Here is a 17,291-nt window from a genome sequence, read left to right on the forward strand (position 1 = left end):
TTTCATTGGCCAGATACTACTCAGGATGTGTAGAGAGTAAGGAAGATGACCTTGACAGAGATAATGCAGGATCTGTTGCCTAGGCAAAAGGGCCTGAAGCATTTTTTAAGTCCAGAACAATAAGATAACATTAAGAAGTAGCTGAGATAGATGCCTCCCTAATTCACTGGAATATAAGGAGGAGGTGGAGGTACAGCACAATCACGACTTCCAAGATTATGGTGCAATAGCTAATCTCAGTAACACTAATTTTAACCTTCTGGTGGACTTGATTTCTTGGTCTGGTCTATCCAGGGGAGGCTGACAGGATATTTTACCTTCTTCTCAATCTTGAAACCCGTTTTATTCATCAGAAAAGAGATTTATCATTATTTTGATGGACCATATCACCAGGTATGCAGACGCAGCAGCCCAGTCACCTACTTGAAGTCCTGATACCTTGCTCAGCATCTTTTTTTTTTAACTTGGTTTTCTATGTGAGATTCTTCCAGATTGTGGAAGTAACTTCCTGTCAAAAGTGATGCAGTGAATATAGAAGTGTTGTAGCACCACACAGTTAAAACCTACAGCATATCGCTCAGAGACTAATGGCTTAACAGAGAGATTTAATGGAAATTTAAAATCTAAAAGATATATACAGATGATCCTTGGTTAACAGCGATAATTGGGTCTGGAATTTCCATCGCTAAGCAATACGGTCATAAAGTGCAACATCACATGGCCACATCGCTTAGCAACAGCAATCCTGGCACTCCCTGTTGCTGTCGTTAAGCGAGAACTGCAGGTTGTTAAGTGAGTCCCAGGCGGGCAGGTAAGTTGTGGCACAAGTGGGGTGGGGTGGGTGCTGCCGGGCAGGGGAGGGTGCGTGGTCTAAAGTGCAAGCACAGCAGGGCCAGGAGTGACTGCTGCCACGCAGGCGAGGGTGCGAGGAACTTACTGGAGTGACTTGCAACCTTCCCTGCCGGCTTCCCCATTGACTTTGCTTGTGGGAAGCTGGTAGGGAAGATTGCAAATGGTGATCACATGACCGCAGGGTGCTGCAACCATCATAAGTGCAAGGCAGTTGCCAAGTGCCCAGATCACAATCACATGACCGCAGGGGGTGCTGGAACAGCTGGAACTTCGAGGACCGATCATAAGTACCATTCATTCAGCACCATCGTAACTTTGAACAGTTACTGAATGAGAAGTCATTAAACGAGGACTACCTGTATGGATGAAAACCCAAATTATTGTGATAAGTTACAGATGGGTCCCCTTATTGATAGTTGGGAGACAGACCCGAAAGACAAATGCAGTCCAACATGTCTTTAAAATCAGGGTAAACTTAACTGGATCACAATGCACTGGTACAATAATAAAGCCAAGCTTAGGAAATTCCTAATAAGGGAGGACATCGTGCTCTTCCCTTCAATTCAAAACTCTATCTGGGTTAACAGAATTATACTTTAATTTGGAAGAAAGGGAGGGAGGGACACCTCCTTACAGGATCATGCAGTCAATTTCTCTTTTAGCACTAAGGAAATACTTTTTCATATAGTGTACATGCAAATTTGGTTTCTGAATGTGGAAGTATAATAAACAGCTCAAAGAGTTTACTGTCTCAAGATATATCAGCGTTCGTCTTTTTAAATGGTTTCAAAAATAGTTTGGGCAAATTTATGCAGAATTAAAACTGTGATAGGTAAATAGAAATCATATTTAATAACAGTATGTTTTGGGGAATAGATGTAGGGAATAAACATGAAGATGTCTGCTTGTGGGTTTTCCAAACATGCTATTAAGCCCATTTTGGGCAGAGACAATGTTAAATTATATTGACTTGATCTAGTCCAACAAAAAAAATTATGCAAATATGCAATTTTCTTATTGAAATGTAAAAATGAATTTATCACTTTCTTCTCTTGGTCATTTAAAAAAATGTTGGAAAATGTTCTAGAATAGCAGAAACATTTTATGCAAAATGGAACGCTTGCAAATCATTGTGACAGAATGTCTAGATTTTATAATCAAACTATAAACAGTCATTACTTGATTATGTTTATGAGGAAATACTAATCTTAGTCTATTTAAATGCATGAATATGCTGTATGTTTTATATGACTTGATATTTTATATATCTTAAAAGTCTTGAAGAAATGACTTGTTTACATCTTCTTACAAATGTATTTTATGCTGTAGCTTGTCCAAAAATGTTTAACTGTATGTATAGAGGATAAAAACATATGGTTGTGTCATGGCTATTAAAATCTAAGAAACATGATACCTAAGTATATTTTGCTGAATAAATATTAGGAAAACGATGTAGCTCTTTGCTTTTTTATGTTGGTAACTTCAGAAGTATGGGTGGTAAAATATAACATGTTACTCATTTTTGTTTTCAGCAGCGATATGTCTAAACCATAAGTAAAGTGTAAGGAAACACATGAGAACAGACCTACGAAGTAAAGAACAAGGGAAAGAAAAGTGAACGTTTAGTTTGACTGTAGATTGGTCTACATGGTTAATTTTTTTTTCCATTTGACTTTATAATTTCATCACTTCACCAGAAGGTGATGATGAATTATATCTACATGTTCACTACTAAATACTTCTGTAAGATTTTTTTTTCAGTTGTTTAACTAGCCGGTGTATATTTCCAGAAGATATTTCTGCAGCTAAGTAAACTTTTTTATTACGTTATCTCCTAGATTCATGAGAAATTGCATCACTATGAAAAACAGAGCCCTGTGCCCATGTTGCACGGTGCATCAGCCTTGGCAGATGACGTAAGTGTGCATGAAGAGTCCGTTGACACCACAGTTTTTAAGGTCTGAAAGCAAAGGATAGAATAAGTATGTGAATGAGACCCTCTGAGTTGGACAGGGAACACTTTCCAAAGACCAGTCTTCATAAGATTGATAATCTTGTTTTGAATTTTATTAAGTTTTTAATAATTCTAAAAACATGGCATTTAGATTGGCTCTTGTTCTGCCTTAGTAAGCAAGATAAATTGTAGGCACCTACGTTGAAAGAAAAGTTGTTGCCATCTAATATGCTGAGAATAGTATTGTTTTCCAAAAATACACATCGATGAAGTAGCTAATGTACTGAGAGAATAAGAGAAAATACTGACAATAATTAAAGAAATGAGCCATACATCAGGTTTTTCTAACTGTTTTCATAATTAGAAATGAAATCATGCTATATGGCACTGATTGTTTAATTTCTTGTTACTATAATTTTTGTTAATAAAAACCTTGTATTTTCAGATTGTGTACATAGTTGTGTAAACTATGACAGCACATGAGGTGCTGAGGGAAAAGTTAAACTGATTTAATGGGAAAATAGGTATAGTGGTGCATACTTAATGACAATCTTTGGTACAGCACTGTATTTTTATTGTAGATTGACACTTCCATATATTTTTATTTTAATATTTGTAAATAGAAGTTGGGGGGAGAAAGTAACTTTTTTCTTTTTCTTTTTACAGATTCATACTCATTGGATTGGATGATTCCAGAATATCCAGCTCCTGTGATTATGAATTTGCAAAAACATTTTCTTGTTACAGCTAGTATATTGCTATATAACAAGAATGCGATTATTGTTATACAAAGTTAGAGCCTCTTGTTATATAGATCACTGTTTTGGATTATAGTCTGACTATAGTTGAGTTCATTTCTGAAGACAGTTCAGCGTTTAGGATGCTTGAATATCTGGTAACTTGACTCTAGCCGTGTTCCTGTAATTAACTTGTCTGACATTTAACGAGATATTTGCTTCTTGTATATAAACATAATAAAGTTTGGAGTAGTAGCACAACAGAAGCACCCTACTTCTGTACTCCTGTTCTAAACAAAAAAGCTACTGTGGGTTTTTGGAAGCAGTGTAGATTTCACCTCTTCATTCAGAAGCTAGTTTTTATAGACAGTGTCAGGGTTTGATCCAGTCATTTTTACAAGCAGTGCTTTGTTTGCATGCAAAGGACCATGCAGCGTTCACTTAAATGAATGTTCTGGGATTTGCCCTTGTTGCTATAAATCAGAATGTGATCTGGGTGCTGTTGCCAGAAATGATAGCTTAAGTCAAATTCAGTTGAAAGACTTGCCCAGAATTTAGTGCAAGGGACAAAAAATGAAGAGTAATGATTGATGTTGTTTTTCTTCATGCTAAAACTACTGGAAAGTAAAAAAATTTGAACAAGATTGATCTTTGGCTGTCACTGACACTCTGAGTAAAACAATGCATTTGCTAATGTTCTGTGTGTTGTTTTAATCTCCTTCACAGGTGGCTGAGGAACTGCAGAGTAAACCACTAAACAGTGAGATCAGAGAACTGTTGAAGCTACTGTCCAAACCCAATCTCAAGGTAAGGGCATGTTGCTTACACCTGTTAAGCTGCAGAATTGCTCACTCCTCATAGTTTTTAAAGTACACTGACATTTCTATGAACATTCTTGTGTCCATGTGAACATGCAAAATTGCTAGGAAAAATGCTGAAGTAGGTTAAGAAACTTTCTCTAATATGGTGCTTTATTTGGTTGTAGAATAATGGTAGAGTTTATATCTTATACCATGCAGTCAGATTAAAAAACAGTAAAGTATTAAAAATATAAATACCATAAAAATGTTAACTAACAATCCATTTCATTGCTACCTTCTAAAATCCCTGTGCCAAGGACTGCCTCGACTTTATTGCTGTTAAGCCAAATCTTGCTCCATTCTTAGAATCATAACCATCAAGTTTGGACAGATCTCACAGGTCATCTAGTTCAAGCCCTTGTTCAGTGTAGGATCTGCTAAAGCAATTTGGACAAATGGCCATCCAGCCTCTATGTGAAGATCTCACTGTGGGGGGAAACACATCTGAAGAATTTACCAAAACAACTGGAGAGAATCCAAACAATCATTTTATTCAATCCAGTGAGTCACCAGACCAATATTTCTCCACCTTGGCAACTTTAAGATGTGTGGATATGTGACTGGGGAAGTCCACGCATCTTAAAGTTGCCAAGGTGGAGAAACACTGCACTAGACTCTATGCCTTGCAGTGAGGAGCTTCAGTAGGTTAACATGAGTATAATATATTATATACACACACACAGTACATGATATGCACAGTAACAAATCCAATTTTTAATATGACAATCCTCTAGCTACCTCAAAACTGCTATTCAGTAAGCTCAGGTAAAGTGTCCAGGAATATAAATTCCAGTAACTTTATGTACATTTAGATTTAACAGATGCTTGGATTTAAACCCTTCACCCCAGTTGATATGCTGAATCGAGGTTTTACTGTGCTTCCATAAAATGCATTATGTCTCAACCCCAGTTTCTTACTCTTTTGTGTTCTATTCACTTCTGTAGGAGCATATATGCAAGGAGTGCTGACAAAATATTGTGGTAAACTTGGAAAAGAAATTGAAAGAGCATTACTAGTTGTATGGAGTTAGTATTACGAGTTAGAAGGCAAAATGTATGATGTGTGTAATACCCTAAGGCAGACTCTCTTTCTATAATGTTTCACTGTAATGTGTACAAGAAAAGAACAAATGGGGAAACAGCCAAGTCCTTCTCTTCAATATGTCTATAGCGATTAAAGGTATCAGCCTGTTAAACTCTAGCACAACTTGTGAATTTAGTTTTAAGGATATTTCCTTCCCAATTGCAACTTTGAAAGGAGTTAACAAACATTTTAATGTAGTGCCAAATCAACTTTTCTGATATAGTTTCATATACAGGTAGTCCTTAGTTAATTACTGTAAATAGGACCAGCAACTCCATCGCTAAGCGAAGTGGTCATAAAGCAAAAAAACCACATGACTGTGCTGACTTCCAACAGTAGTTGTGGTTGTGGATGTTAGCGAATCACACACAGTTGTTAAGCATGACATCATATGACCACGACTTGCAGCTTTCTGTCAGCTTCCCATTGACTTTGCTTGTGAGAAGCCGGCAGGAAAGGTTGCAAATGGCCATCACATGACCCTGGGACACAACTGTCGTAATTGCTCACCAGTTGCCAAGTGTCTGAATCGTGATCACATTACTGTGGGGATGCTGCGATGGCCACAACTTTGAGGACCAGCCATAAGTCTCCTCGGTCAGCACTGTTATAACTTCAAACAGTTGCTGAATGAGTGGTCCCTAAGCGAGGCCTACCTGTACTCCTCTGAGAGCCACGGGGTTATATAACCTGGAGGTGTTATTTCTGAAATTCTGATAGCTCTTTTTACAGTTAGAGAGACTGATGCTGCAGGTTGCATCTGAGGGATAGTGGGAGTGAATTAATTGGCTGTTTTGCATGTATGAATGAAATAAACTTCAAGGTAAACTGAATCATTCTTTTAAAAGGTTTGTTATGAAACACAGCAAAGAAATACAGATATATTTGGCTGGTATTGCACACTTATAATATACTTTAACTTTTAGAAATAGTTTACATTTCATCATAATGAAATTAATTTGATTTTGGTGTAGTGTGACAATATGAACCCAGCCATGAGGTTTATAAATTATAGTTTATGGCCTAGCTTTATGTATGAATATAATTATTGCTTGTTCAACTTTAAAATGTAAAAACATCTTTAAAAATGCAGCTTAATATAATTTGTGAATTCATCCAGCAAGATACTGTTTGGCTGCTTGATAGTCAGGCAGATGCGGTATGATTTTACTTTCTGTATAATTTGTTTACCCAGAAAATACATTCTAAAAATTGCAAATCAAAGACATTTCCAAAGACAGATAAACTCATTGTTGAATGAGCTTAATATAAGCAATTGGGCTGAGCCAGGAATCTAGTATTGTGCTACTGACTTGTCTGTGCCTTGGTAATTTCATTTTGGCTTCAACAGGATCATAAGAAATTTCAGTGAACAATTTTAAGTAGAATCACTAGATGAGCTAGCATACAAATAAATAAATAGCCCTATTCTCTACCCAGTTTCAAAATTTCACACATTTGGATGATCACTGAAGAGGGCTAAAATGAATTAACAATCCCATCTTTCAGTGACTCTGAATTTCTTCTATCACTTTGTTTTGTAAGTGTAAAAATGACCATTGGAGCAGTTTCTTACATGCAGTTCCATATTCAGATACTGGGCTCACACATTTCACTAAGCCATAATGGCATTTGTTTTGCATGGCAACTTGTGTATACCCATCCAAATGGATGGTAAACAATGTATGAACCTTGCCAATTGTGATATATTCAGTAAAGCAAGGTTAAATAAACCATGGCTTATTATGTGTCAACCCAGTTATTGTATTGGATTTTGATTTGTCATTACTAACTTTTCACTGATTTTCATTTCAACAGGAGCTGAATTCAGTTTGTCATAAACTAACTTTGTCTGGATTCAATTATGCTATCACTGTCACCGCTAGTCAACCTTATTTGGGCTTAGAAGCTAGGCAGGGTTGGGTCTGGTTAGTACTTGGATGATCTCTAGGGATTATCAGGCTTGTTGGCTGGACTGAGAAGTGGCAGAGCAACATTTCATAATATTTTTAATATTGCTGCCAAGAAAACGATGTGGATATGCCCATGAAGTGACCACAAATCAAGTTCAACTTGAAAAAGAATTGACCTTTTGAACTTTTCAAATTTATCTGGTGAATTCTTCCTTGCGGAGACCCATCAAGTGGTGATGGTTGTGGCTAGTTTAGAGTGACCTAGTTTTGGGGATTTTTAGCTAATTAGCTTTTTTGCAGTTTCTGCTGAAATAGAGAAAACTGCTTCCAAAGTAAATGGATTAAAATATGAGTTGTGAAAAACAGTAGAAACAGTATGTTTCCTAAATGCAATCCATTGATGTAAATAGGCCAAAAGCATAGCATTTAGATGAATCTTTTGAAGCATTAGAATAATAATGGGGTTGGTATGCATCCAAAGGAAAATTGGCATGCATGTAGCTAATGTAGAAGATCCAGTATGCATCATGCTTTCCTGCATCAGTGTTAATAGTAACTGAAGAATTGTTGCCTCCTTTGATTAGCGGTGCATTGAATTAATTCATGCCAAAGAATATATATTGTAAACTATTTTCTTTAAAAGTTTCTGACTGAATAATAATCACCTAGCCTCCGTATATGTGGGTATACACCAAGGCTGAACAAGTTCCTTCAAAAAGGATTATACCCACACACATTCTGTGTGTGTGTGTGTGTGTAATATTTCCCTATAATAGAGTTCATTTTGCTTTGTTTCCTTTTATTCCCAGGAATTATTCTTCCTGTTATCCTGTGTTGTTCTATTTTACTCTTTACTCAATTCTGTTTTATTTACCATTCTATAGTCTATCCACTTACTATGATTCTCTGTTCTAAATAAAAAGACACTCAAATATTCTTTCCTACTATATTTATCTATTTAAACCACCCATGTCTATGTTCCCATTTAACTCTCTTTGGGCTAATTTTCCTAATCCTTTCCACCCACTCTGTCCCATAGTTGTGTGGCCTCAGTAGTCTGAGTACTGAGTGGAAACTGGTGGTGTCTCCCTTCCTTCCTTCCTTCCTTCCTTCCTTCCTTCCTTCCTTCCTTCCTTCCTTCCAGCTGTAGTTGCTGCTGCCACCAGAGATTTAACTTGCTTGGTGGCTGTGACTTCCACAGAGCACCCTCCTCTCCCGTTCTTCACCCTGCCAGCACTTGGCCTCTGGAGTTCCAGCCTTTCACCATTCACTTCTGTGCTGGTTCCTGGAGCCAGTTATGGCATCACTGGTGTTATGGTGGCTGTGACCCATTTGTCAGCTATTCTTGTCAGGATAGTGTTCTCTGTTGGGGGGCAGGGTCAATTATCCAAGCCCTAGTTTTCCCAGTTGCTGCCACCCCCCAACTGTATCGTCTGCTTCCAGCTGGCCCTTTTTGCTATTTATTTCTGTTATACGCTGCTCACCGTCCTTCGGCTCTCTTTCCTTCCCCCTCTCTGGGCTTGTCTTTTCTGTGGGTCGTCTTTGCATAGGTCTCTCTGTTTGCTGAGCGATAGCTTCAACTGCTGCTCTTCCTTCTCCCTCTGCCCCTCCCAACTTGTGGAATCCTACTGACCTCCTGAAGTTGGGGACCAAAAAAAAGGGGAGAGGAACGAGGGACCACAGTGGCTTGCCATCTGCCCACTTTTCCCTTTTCCATTCTACGTGCCCATTAGGTGCCTAAAACAGGCATCTGTTTCAAATTTGCTTCTGCTTTTCAGGATTTGTTTTCAGGTTTCCCCCTCTACCATTTGAAAGCTTTTTTTATGACTTTAGAAATTGATTAACTAAATGTTGTTACAGCAATATCATCTATCATGCCTAACCTACAGTTCTAGGGTTTTAAAGACTCCCTAATTTAATTGTTTTATTTGAAAGACTTACTGATGACCTTGTCTGGGCTCAGAAGCTAGTGGGATTGGGCTTGGTTAATACTTGGATGGGAGACTTTCAGGGATTAACAGGACTGTAAAATAGACTGAAAAGCTGAAAAAACAGTGGCAGCTACCTTTGTATCATGCTAATGAATCATCAAGAGTCTTTACTGTTTGAAACAAATGGATCTGATTAAATAATTTTAAAAATCCTTCTGAAAGTATAGATTGAATTAGGAAGGGAGGAAAAAGAGGTGCCATTGGGAGGAATATGAATACTTTTAACAAGATGGCATGAAATAGCTGCATCTTTGAGAGAATATTTAAGAATATGGAGACGGCCAAGTGTCTCCTGAGATTAATAGTCCCAAAGAAGAGGAAACAGGAGTTTAAGAAGAAAAAAAGCTTCCAGCTTTGTATTTACTATATCCGTATCAGTAACAGCTGCAGACCAATTCACTGGTGCAGAATACTAAATGTTAAATGTTTTAGTGCAGGAAATTGTCTTTTTGTTACATGCAAAAATAAAACTTACTACCATGATAAGGGAAAACCACTGTAATATTATACGGAATAGCATTGTTTTAGCAGCAGTCATTGTTTTAAAATGATAAACATGTCATATGAATATTGTTGAGCTGCAATAGTATATATCTTGTTTGGAAAAGAGGGAGAATGGTTAGGAAGACCTGATATGTATTCATATCTTGGTTATTTAATAGTAATACTGTTGGAATGAAGTTGATGTGATGATTGTAATTTTCTCAAGTTCTGAATTCAGTTTAAGAATAGATTTTAATGTATTTTCTTACACATTGAAATAAGAATGGGTTAGTGCCTTCATCCAAAGAATATTGTACATCAACTAGGCATGGCATGGGATTATCAATATTCCAGTTTGACCATGTATACAAATTCACATGAATGTCAATATTTATATGTAGGTAGTACAAGAATTTGAATCATACTAGTGTTAACATTCCAAATTTGAAGCATGGTTATATTAATCAGTATAGCTAAAAATTATTTCTAATGCTTTCCATGTGAAAAATAGCTTTTAGATGGTGAATCTGGAAATGTAACAGTCCTGTGAAGACAAGATCTCTAAAATACACATAACCATTAAATGTCGTCTTTCTTTTCATGAACAAAAAGAATCCAGTTTTCTGCTTGCATGAGACCTTTTTTCTGTAGTTTCTCTTCACTGATGTCTTAGAAGTTTGTGCTTGTATTGCAGTTTTGTTAAATTGAACAAACATCCTTTCAACAAGGCAGAATGCTGCTTCTTTGATTTTATTCTGGAATAAAGTACTGTTCCTAGGCTGGGAAGGACGTTTAATGCCAAATCACTGCTGATGAGATGCAAACTGTATCAAGATCTGCAGTACTATTGGTAAACTGCCAATGCAGATACGATTGTTACGCTTTTTAGTTGACAGTTGTTTTTAACCTGATTTTTGCAGGCTTTGCTTTCTGTGCATGATACTGTTGCTCAGAAAAGCTATGATCCTGTATTGCCTCCCATGCCTGAGGATATTGATAATGAAGAAGATTCTGTGAAAATCATCAGGCTCGTAAAAAATAGAGAACCTCTGGTAAGTTTGAGGATTTAAAATAATAATAAGCAGCAGCAGTAGCAGCAGCCTCTGACTAATGCTCTAAAAATGAGTTGATGGCATCACATAGTTTTGTATTAACCAACAGATGGGCTTTATCCAGACTTACATTATTTGCATTCTATGCCATAGAAATCAATGGGAACAGTTAGTCACACTTAAGCCCTACTGATTCAGTGCAGCTAATTAAATCCACTAGCTAAGGGCAAATAATTGAATCTGGATCCAGCATCTGTTGTATTTTGTGTCTTCATTTTCAAAGAGAGCCAAGGAGACCAAAGAGAGCACAGTCAATTATGACTACATATTTAAGAGTAACTGGAACAAAAAAATATTTGTTTGTAGTCACTGATAGAGCCTTCATCACGTTCAGTTTGGATTACTGAAATGTAGTCAACTTGGGGCTGCTTCTGAAGGCTGGAAACTGCAGTTGATGCAAAATGCAGCAGCCTGCTTATTGATGGGTGAGAACTTTTTCAGGAGAATAACACCTAATGCGCTCCATGAGCTGTCTATCACTAGGTTTCCAGATACAGTTGAAAATGCTAGTGATGAATTTATGGATCTCCAGAACCGTGTTATCCCCTCGTAGAGTCTGCCCATCTTCTGCATCCAGTCTGGGAAGGCATGCTTCTGATTCCCTCTCTTGGGGCTGATAGGGGAGTGGGAGTTCAGAGGCAGACTGTCTCCCTGTGATCCTTTCGGAAGGAGGTCAAGACAGTCCTTTCTTGCTGGACATTTGGGGAAAAAAAGTGTAATTTCATGACTGCTATGTTTTTATATGCATTTTGTGTTTTTATATAGTATAGTTTTCGTCTGCTTCTGTATGTATTTATGATTTTATGGTGTTATTCCTATGATTGGAGGTTACCCAGAGTCTGGATAACCGATAACCTGTTGGAGTGGCATATAAATTTTTGAAACAAATAAATAAATGCACAGAGAGATAAATAGAAAACATATTTAAGAAGGACTTGGCAAGACATACTGGGGGCAGGGGAGGCAGCATTAGAGATCAGTCTGAGTCTTCAGATTCCACGGTTGAAGAGTTCGACTAGACTGAGTCTCAGTCTGAACCACAGACTGAAGTGAGTGCACTGGTAGAGGAGGGACTTGAGGAGACATGGAGCAGAAGGAATCCAGCTCATAGGAAGCCTGAGTTAGCCAAGGTCCCAAACCTAGCAACACAGCACTAATTAGAAAAAGGAAGAACAAAGAAAGTCAAGCCATCTGCTTAAAGGAAGACGCAGGAGTCAGCCAAATAGGCAAGCTGGTGGTCAGGACTACATGAAAGAGATGGCATTGGTGACTGCCTCTTTGTGGCAAATGGTGTTCTAATTCCCTACCTGTAACTTGTATGCTGTTCTTGGATGGCCTGGACTGTTGGACTGGAAATGGAACTATTGTTGGATCTTCTGAACTTGAGATTTGTTTTTCTGGGTTCTTTTGCAAAAATAAACTCTTGGGACTGTTTTTTATGCAAAAAGCTTTGAGTTTGCAGCATGCTGTGTGTTATTCTGCTGTAAGATTTACATTTGCAGTACATACCGTGGTTCATTATCAAAAGCTCTGTGTGTGTACGTGTAACCGGCCACACAGAACAGGGGGAGAGATGGAACCCTGAGGCATAGCTGCTGCTATCAAAGACTTGAAAGAGGCCTGTAGCAGGATAGTTAAACCAGCTCAACTCTAAAAGCTGCATCAAGCCATTCCAAGTGCAAGTTGAGCAATTCCTAGTGCAAGTCACTCACTTTCACAAACAATAGTACCTTAAGCCAGCATACTTACCTTGCAGCTTTACCTTTACAGCTTCAGAGATCGTTGAAAAGTTACTGCTGAATCATTTTTTTTTCCTGGCTCCTCCTACTTCCTGGAGTGTGGCTATTCCTGCACACTTCTCATAATCCAAGTGCATCTCTTGGGCCCCCAAAAGTTTTGTACACCTGTCTTAGTTACTGTTCCAAATCACCCACATCATTTCTTTCCTTCTTTGTCAGGAGCCAGTGAGGAAATGGGTGTGGCTGGTTGGTATTTTTTAGAGTAGAAGAGAGAAATGTTCTCTACATGCCTTGTATTATTATTGTTATTAAATTTTTATCTTGCCTTTATATTTGGTCAAAGAGTTCCATGGGAGCAACTTCTTTTAATGTAATCATAAGAGGAAACACATAGGCTGTTAGGTATTCCCTTATATTTGGGGTGGCCTTTTATTCTGGGTAAACTTCAAGCCTCTAACTGCTTTTCTCAAAATAAACTGGGTACTCTAGCCAAATCCAGAACAATGTCAATAGAAATATAACAAGTAAAATATATGCACACAAAACTATCCTGAGTAGGCTTCTCTCTAAGTGTTCGTGTAACTGTTGAGATTATTCATTTGAAGAAAATAACAAAGGTTGACTAATGGAATAAATAATAGGATGATGAATAAGTAGGGGCTATACAGAGGAAATGAAGAGTCATGGAAGTAGAATGATAATTGACAGCCATTAGGAAAAAAGCTCAAGATTGGAAAAAGGACGTGCTGGTAGAAGGAAACGCACTAAGTCTGATTAGAGTAGATGTGATGCTCTGATATGAAATGGAGACAAAATTATAGAAAGAAATGTTTAATTATTAAAGACATGCATGAATTGGGGATGTGTGAACTATAGTGTAGGTGGGAATATTCATCAAAAGGAAAATGCATACAAGTTACATATCCCACTAAGAAATCTGATAAGAGTTAAGCTATGTTTAGTTGCTATTCCAGCCTGTTATTCCAAGTTACTATAGAGAAAGTTCAGTGGCAGTAATTTCTGGCATGAACTAAAATTGTAACTCTTTATTTATTTATCTCTCTATCACATTTCTTCACCGCCCATCTCAGCAAGCAGCTTTGCAGGCCTCCATTCTAGTCACCTGTATTGGTCTTATTTCTGTTTTATGATTGTACAAACAAATATAAGAATGTAAGGAATACCCACTTTTTAAACATGGAATTTGTCCTTTGGCAGGGTGGTGCTGCAGTACAGAATTCTTTTTAAAAAAACTTAATTTTGCTTGTGAAAATGGTTCAAGTTTCTCCAAGACTCCTTGGCCCAAGCACTAGTTAACTTCCTTGTTAAATGGGTTATACTTTTAAGGTCAGATAAAGTAGGAGATATGGAACACTCCTTTATATTGGTCTAAGAACAGCCCCTTTTCATTCCTATAATGTTTAAAGTTTCTTCAGTATTGCAGCTGGGTATCTCACAGACATTCAACATTAATCTTATAGTAATTCTTGAATTTATCTTTAAAGGGGGCTACTATTAAAAGGGATGAACATACAGGAGCTGTTGTTGTGGCTCGGATAATGCGAGGAGGAGCAGCAGACCGAAGTGGTAAGAACTTTTAAACTACAGTTACAGATATTGATGACAAAATTTAAATTCTAAATTTTTAGATGTTAAATTGAGCAAAAGCAATTAATTGGATCTTGCTGTGTTTTAATAGAGCATTGAGCGTAACTCACCTTTTATTGGGTATTGGAGTACTGGAGCAGATGCACTGTGATATTGTGTATATTATACATGCAGGACTTTAAAAAAGGAAGGAAAGGATGTTGTCATTTTCTTCATTTTGTGACACTGTGTTAGTTTGTCAAATCAATTTCCATATCTAAACATTGAGGTACTCCTGCCTCTTTATAGCAATATATCCCATTTCATTTTGACTGTACAGCTAATATATGTATTTAGAGATGCTGCTCAATAATGAACAAAGAGGGTTGTTTTAAACTTAACAAAAGAATAGATATATTGGAAAATGTTTATTGAAAGTGAGTTTCACTATCTTTGGTTCTATCTAATGTCATCCCATTAATCAGTGAAGTTTCTACTTTATCTAACCAATTCTGGAGCTTCCTCCTTTTTCAGCTCTGCCCAAGGCCATCACCTTCATGATTGCCTCCCAATCCTTAAGAAAACCAGTTCAGGAAATTTTAGGGGCTGTCAGGTGATGAAGTCCATCAGCTTGATGTTGGATATAATCCATTGTTGATATAGACACACATGAGCACATATGCACACACATATATAAATAATTCATACACAACTAGACTTGTGAAGAAATGAAACTAAGGTTTAGTTGGAAAGATCATGACTTGAAAAAATGTTCAGGTTGCAGTGGTTCATTGAATATAAGAATTATTTGACTGTTACATAACTATGTTCCGTAGGTCTCATTCATGTAGGCGATGAGCTTAAGGAAGTCAATGGAATTCCTGTGGATGATAAAAAACCAGAAGAAGTTATACAAATTCTGGTAGGTTGAAAATAGTAGGTTTTTCAATTTAATTGAAAAACATAGAAGACTAATGTTTAAATATTGATTTTTTGAATTGTTTACTTGAGCTGCTATTGTCTGAAGTTCTTAGCAGATGTTTATAAAGAAAGATGTTTCAGAAATTTCATAGTCTAAAGCAGTCTCCATAAAAAAGTGAAGGAACTAAGTTCCGTTTTGGTTAAGAAGACTACAAATTTAATAAACGTATATTCTTTTTTACTTGCATAAAACATTGTGCAGATAAATTTAGACCAACCCAAAAAGTACTAATGTAGAAGAAGTCTGCTCCCAATGTTGTTCCTTAAGTAAAATTCTGCTCTCCACAGTGCAGAAAATTGGGTCAGATTGTACTTTAAAGGATATAATATCTGTTACTGGCCTTTGGAGAAGTTGCACACTCTTGGGTAATAATTACTTCTATTCAATGCGGACTTAAGATCCAAGGAATTAAGAAGTACTTATTGAGATAAAGGAGGACTGAAGGAACTTTGTTTAGTTTTGCTAGCGTATCTTGTTTCCTGCATATTGTAATTTAATTCCTTTGGTTTCCAGAATTGTTTGTTATACAACATATAACATAATTTTAAAGAGAAAAAAAGTAGGACTGTTACTCTCAAACAGCAAGAAGAGAAGGAAGAAGAGGAATAATAATAATAATGGTGGTGGTGGTGGTGATGTCAATCTTAGATAATTCTAAAATCATCTCAACATTTGCAAATAAAACTAATTCTCACTTTTAAAAAGCATAATTTGAGAAATAATTTTCTTTAAAACTTTTATAGTGCAACTATGGTGTATATCTTATAAACAGCTATATTCTTCTAAATAATAAACAGATTACATTACAATACATAGATATATTACATAATTCCCTCTGATAGAAAACATAAGGTGTTTGTAATGGATGCACAATAGATCAAAATTTGTTTGCTATTAAAACATAGGAATTGGACTGGAATCAACTTCAGATTCAATTTATTCTGTTTTCTCTCTTGCTTTTTTAAAAAAAATTACATAATTTAGTAATTTGTATTTACATATTTTAGTCTCTGTCCCAAGGAGCCATTACATTTAAGATTGTACCCAGTATCAAGGAAGATGCCCCATCAAAAGAAGGCAAGGTAAGCACTTTGTTGGATTCAACTAAGGTTCTTCACAGGATGGCTATCTGAAAGTTATTTATTCGCTCGCTCGCTTGCTTGCTTACTGGGGCTTAAATGCCAGTTCAATCCAGCATTTAATAACAAGACTATTCCTGGAGATTTTATTAAGGCATTCAGTGTAAAAAAAAATGCATTCATTCTGCAGATCTTCATGAAAGCTCTTTTTGACTATAATCCCAGTGAAGATAAAGCAATTCCCTGTAAAGAAGCTGGACTTCCTTTCAGGAAAGGTGATATTCTTCAAATCATGAGCCAAGATGATGCAACCTGGTGGCAAGCCAAGCTGGAAGGTGATGCCAATCCCCGAGCAGGCTTAATTCCTTCAAAGCACTTCCAGGAAAGGTATGTTGTTACTGAGTTGATTTCCCACCCTCACTCCCCAATGCTTAAAAATGTGATCCATATAATCATTAGGCCATATGCAATACAAAGCCTGAATTTGGTAAGTTACAGTTTAAATCAGTCTTTTTCAAACTTGGCAACTTTAAGATGTGCGGACTTCAACTCCCAGAATTCCCCAGCTAGCACACTGGCTGGGGAATTCTGGGAGTTGAAGTCCACACATCTTTAAGTTGCCAAGTTTGAAAAACACTGGTTTAAATTGTTTGGATGTTATTATTCGACTGAATATGTTGATAATGACAAAACCTGGTAGAATATTAATGATCTTATTTGTGAGAAAAAAACAGATGGAAAAAGAGTACATTAGTATCTGTATCAATGTACCATATTAGAATAAGATTTGCTGATGTGTTTAGAAACTGTTCCCATTTCCTTAAAAAGAAAGAAAAAACCTCCAGAATTTATTTTAGGAGAGTTTAAATAAACTGCATTGTTTATTATAATGTATTTTAAAATTCTCAGTGATTTAAA

At 36.8% G+C, this 17,291-nt stretch overlaps 1 protein-coding gene across 2 annotated transcripts in view; it reads left to right on the forward strand.

Annotated features, from left to right (window-relative positions):
- Positions 1 to 17,291, forward strand: part of MPP7 (MAGUK p55 scaffold protein 7) — an 80,619-nt gene that overhangs the window by 41,925 nt on the left and 21,403 nt on the right. For both annotated transcript variants that reach the window (XM_063303478.1, XM_063303479.1), the window contains exons 4-10: positions 2,691 to 2,768; positions 4,270 to 4,350; positions 10,795 to 10,926; positions 14,231 to 14,312; positions 15,149 to 15,234; positions 16,302 to 16,376; positions 16,564 to 16,760. In XM_063303478.1, coding sequence (XP_063159548.1) covers positions 2,691 to 2,768; positions 4,270 to 4,350; positions 10,795 to 10,926; positions 14,231 to 14,312; positions 15,149 to 15,234; positions 16,302 to 16,376; positions 16,564 to 16,760 — 731 coding nt within the window. The remainder of the gene's footprint in view (positions 1 to 2,690; positions 2,769 to 4,269; positions 4,351 to 10,794; positions 10,927 to 14,230; positions 14,313 to 15,148; positions 15,235 to 16,301; positions 16,377 to 16,563; positions 16,761 to 17,291) is intronic.

Source organism: Candoia aspera, chromosome 4 (genome assembly GCF_035149785.1).
Source record: "Candoia aspera isolate rCanAsp1 chromosome 4, rCanAsp1.hap2, whole genome shotgun sequence".
Classification (NCBI taxonomy): Eukaryota; Metazoa; Chordata; class Lepidosauria; order Squamata; family Boidae; genus Candoia; species Candoia aspera.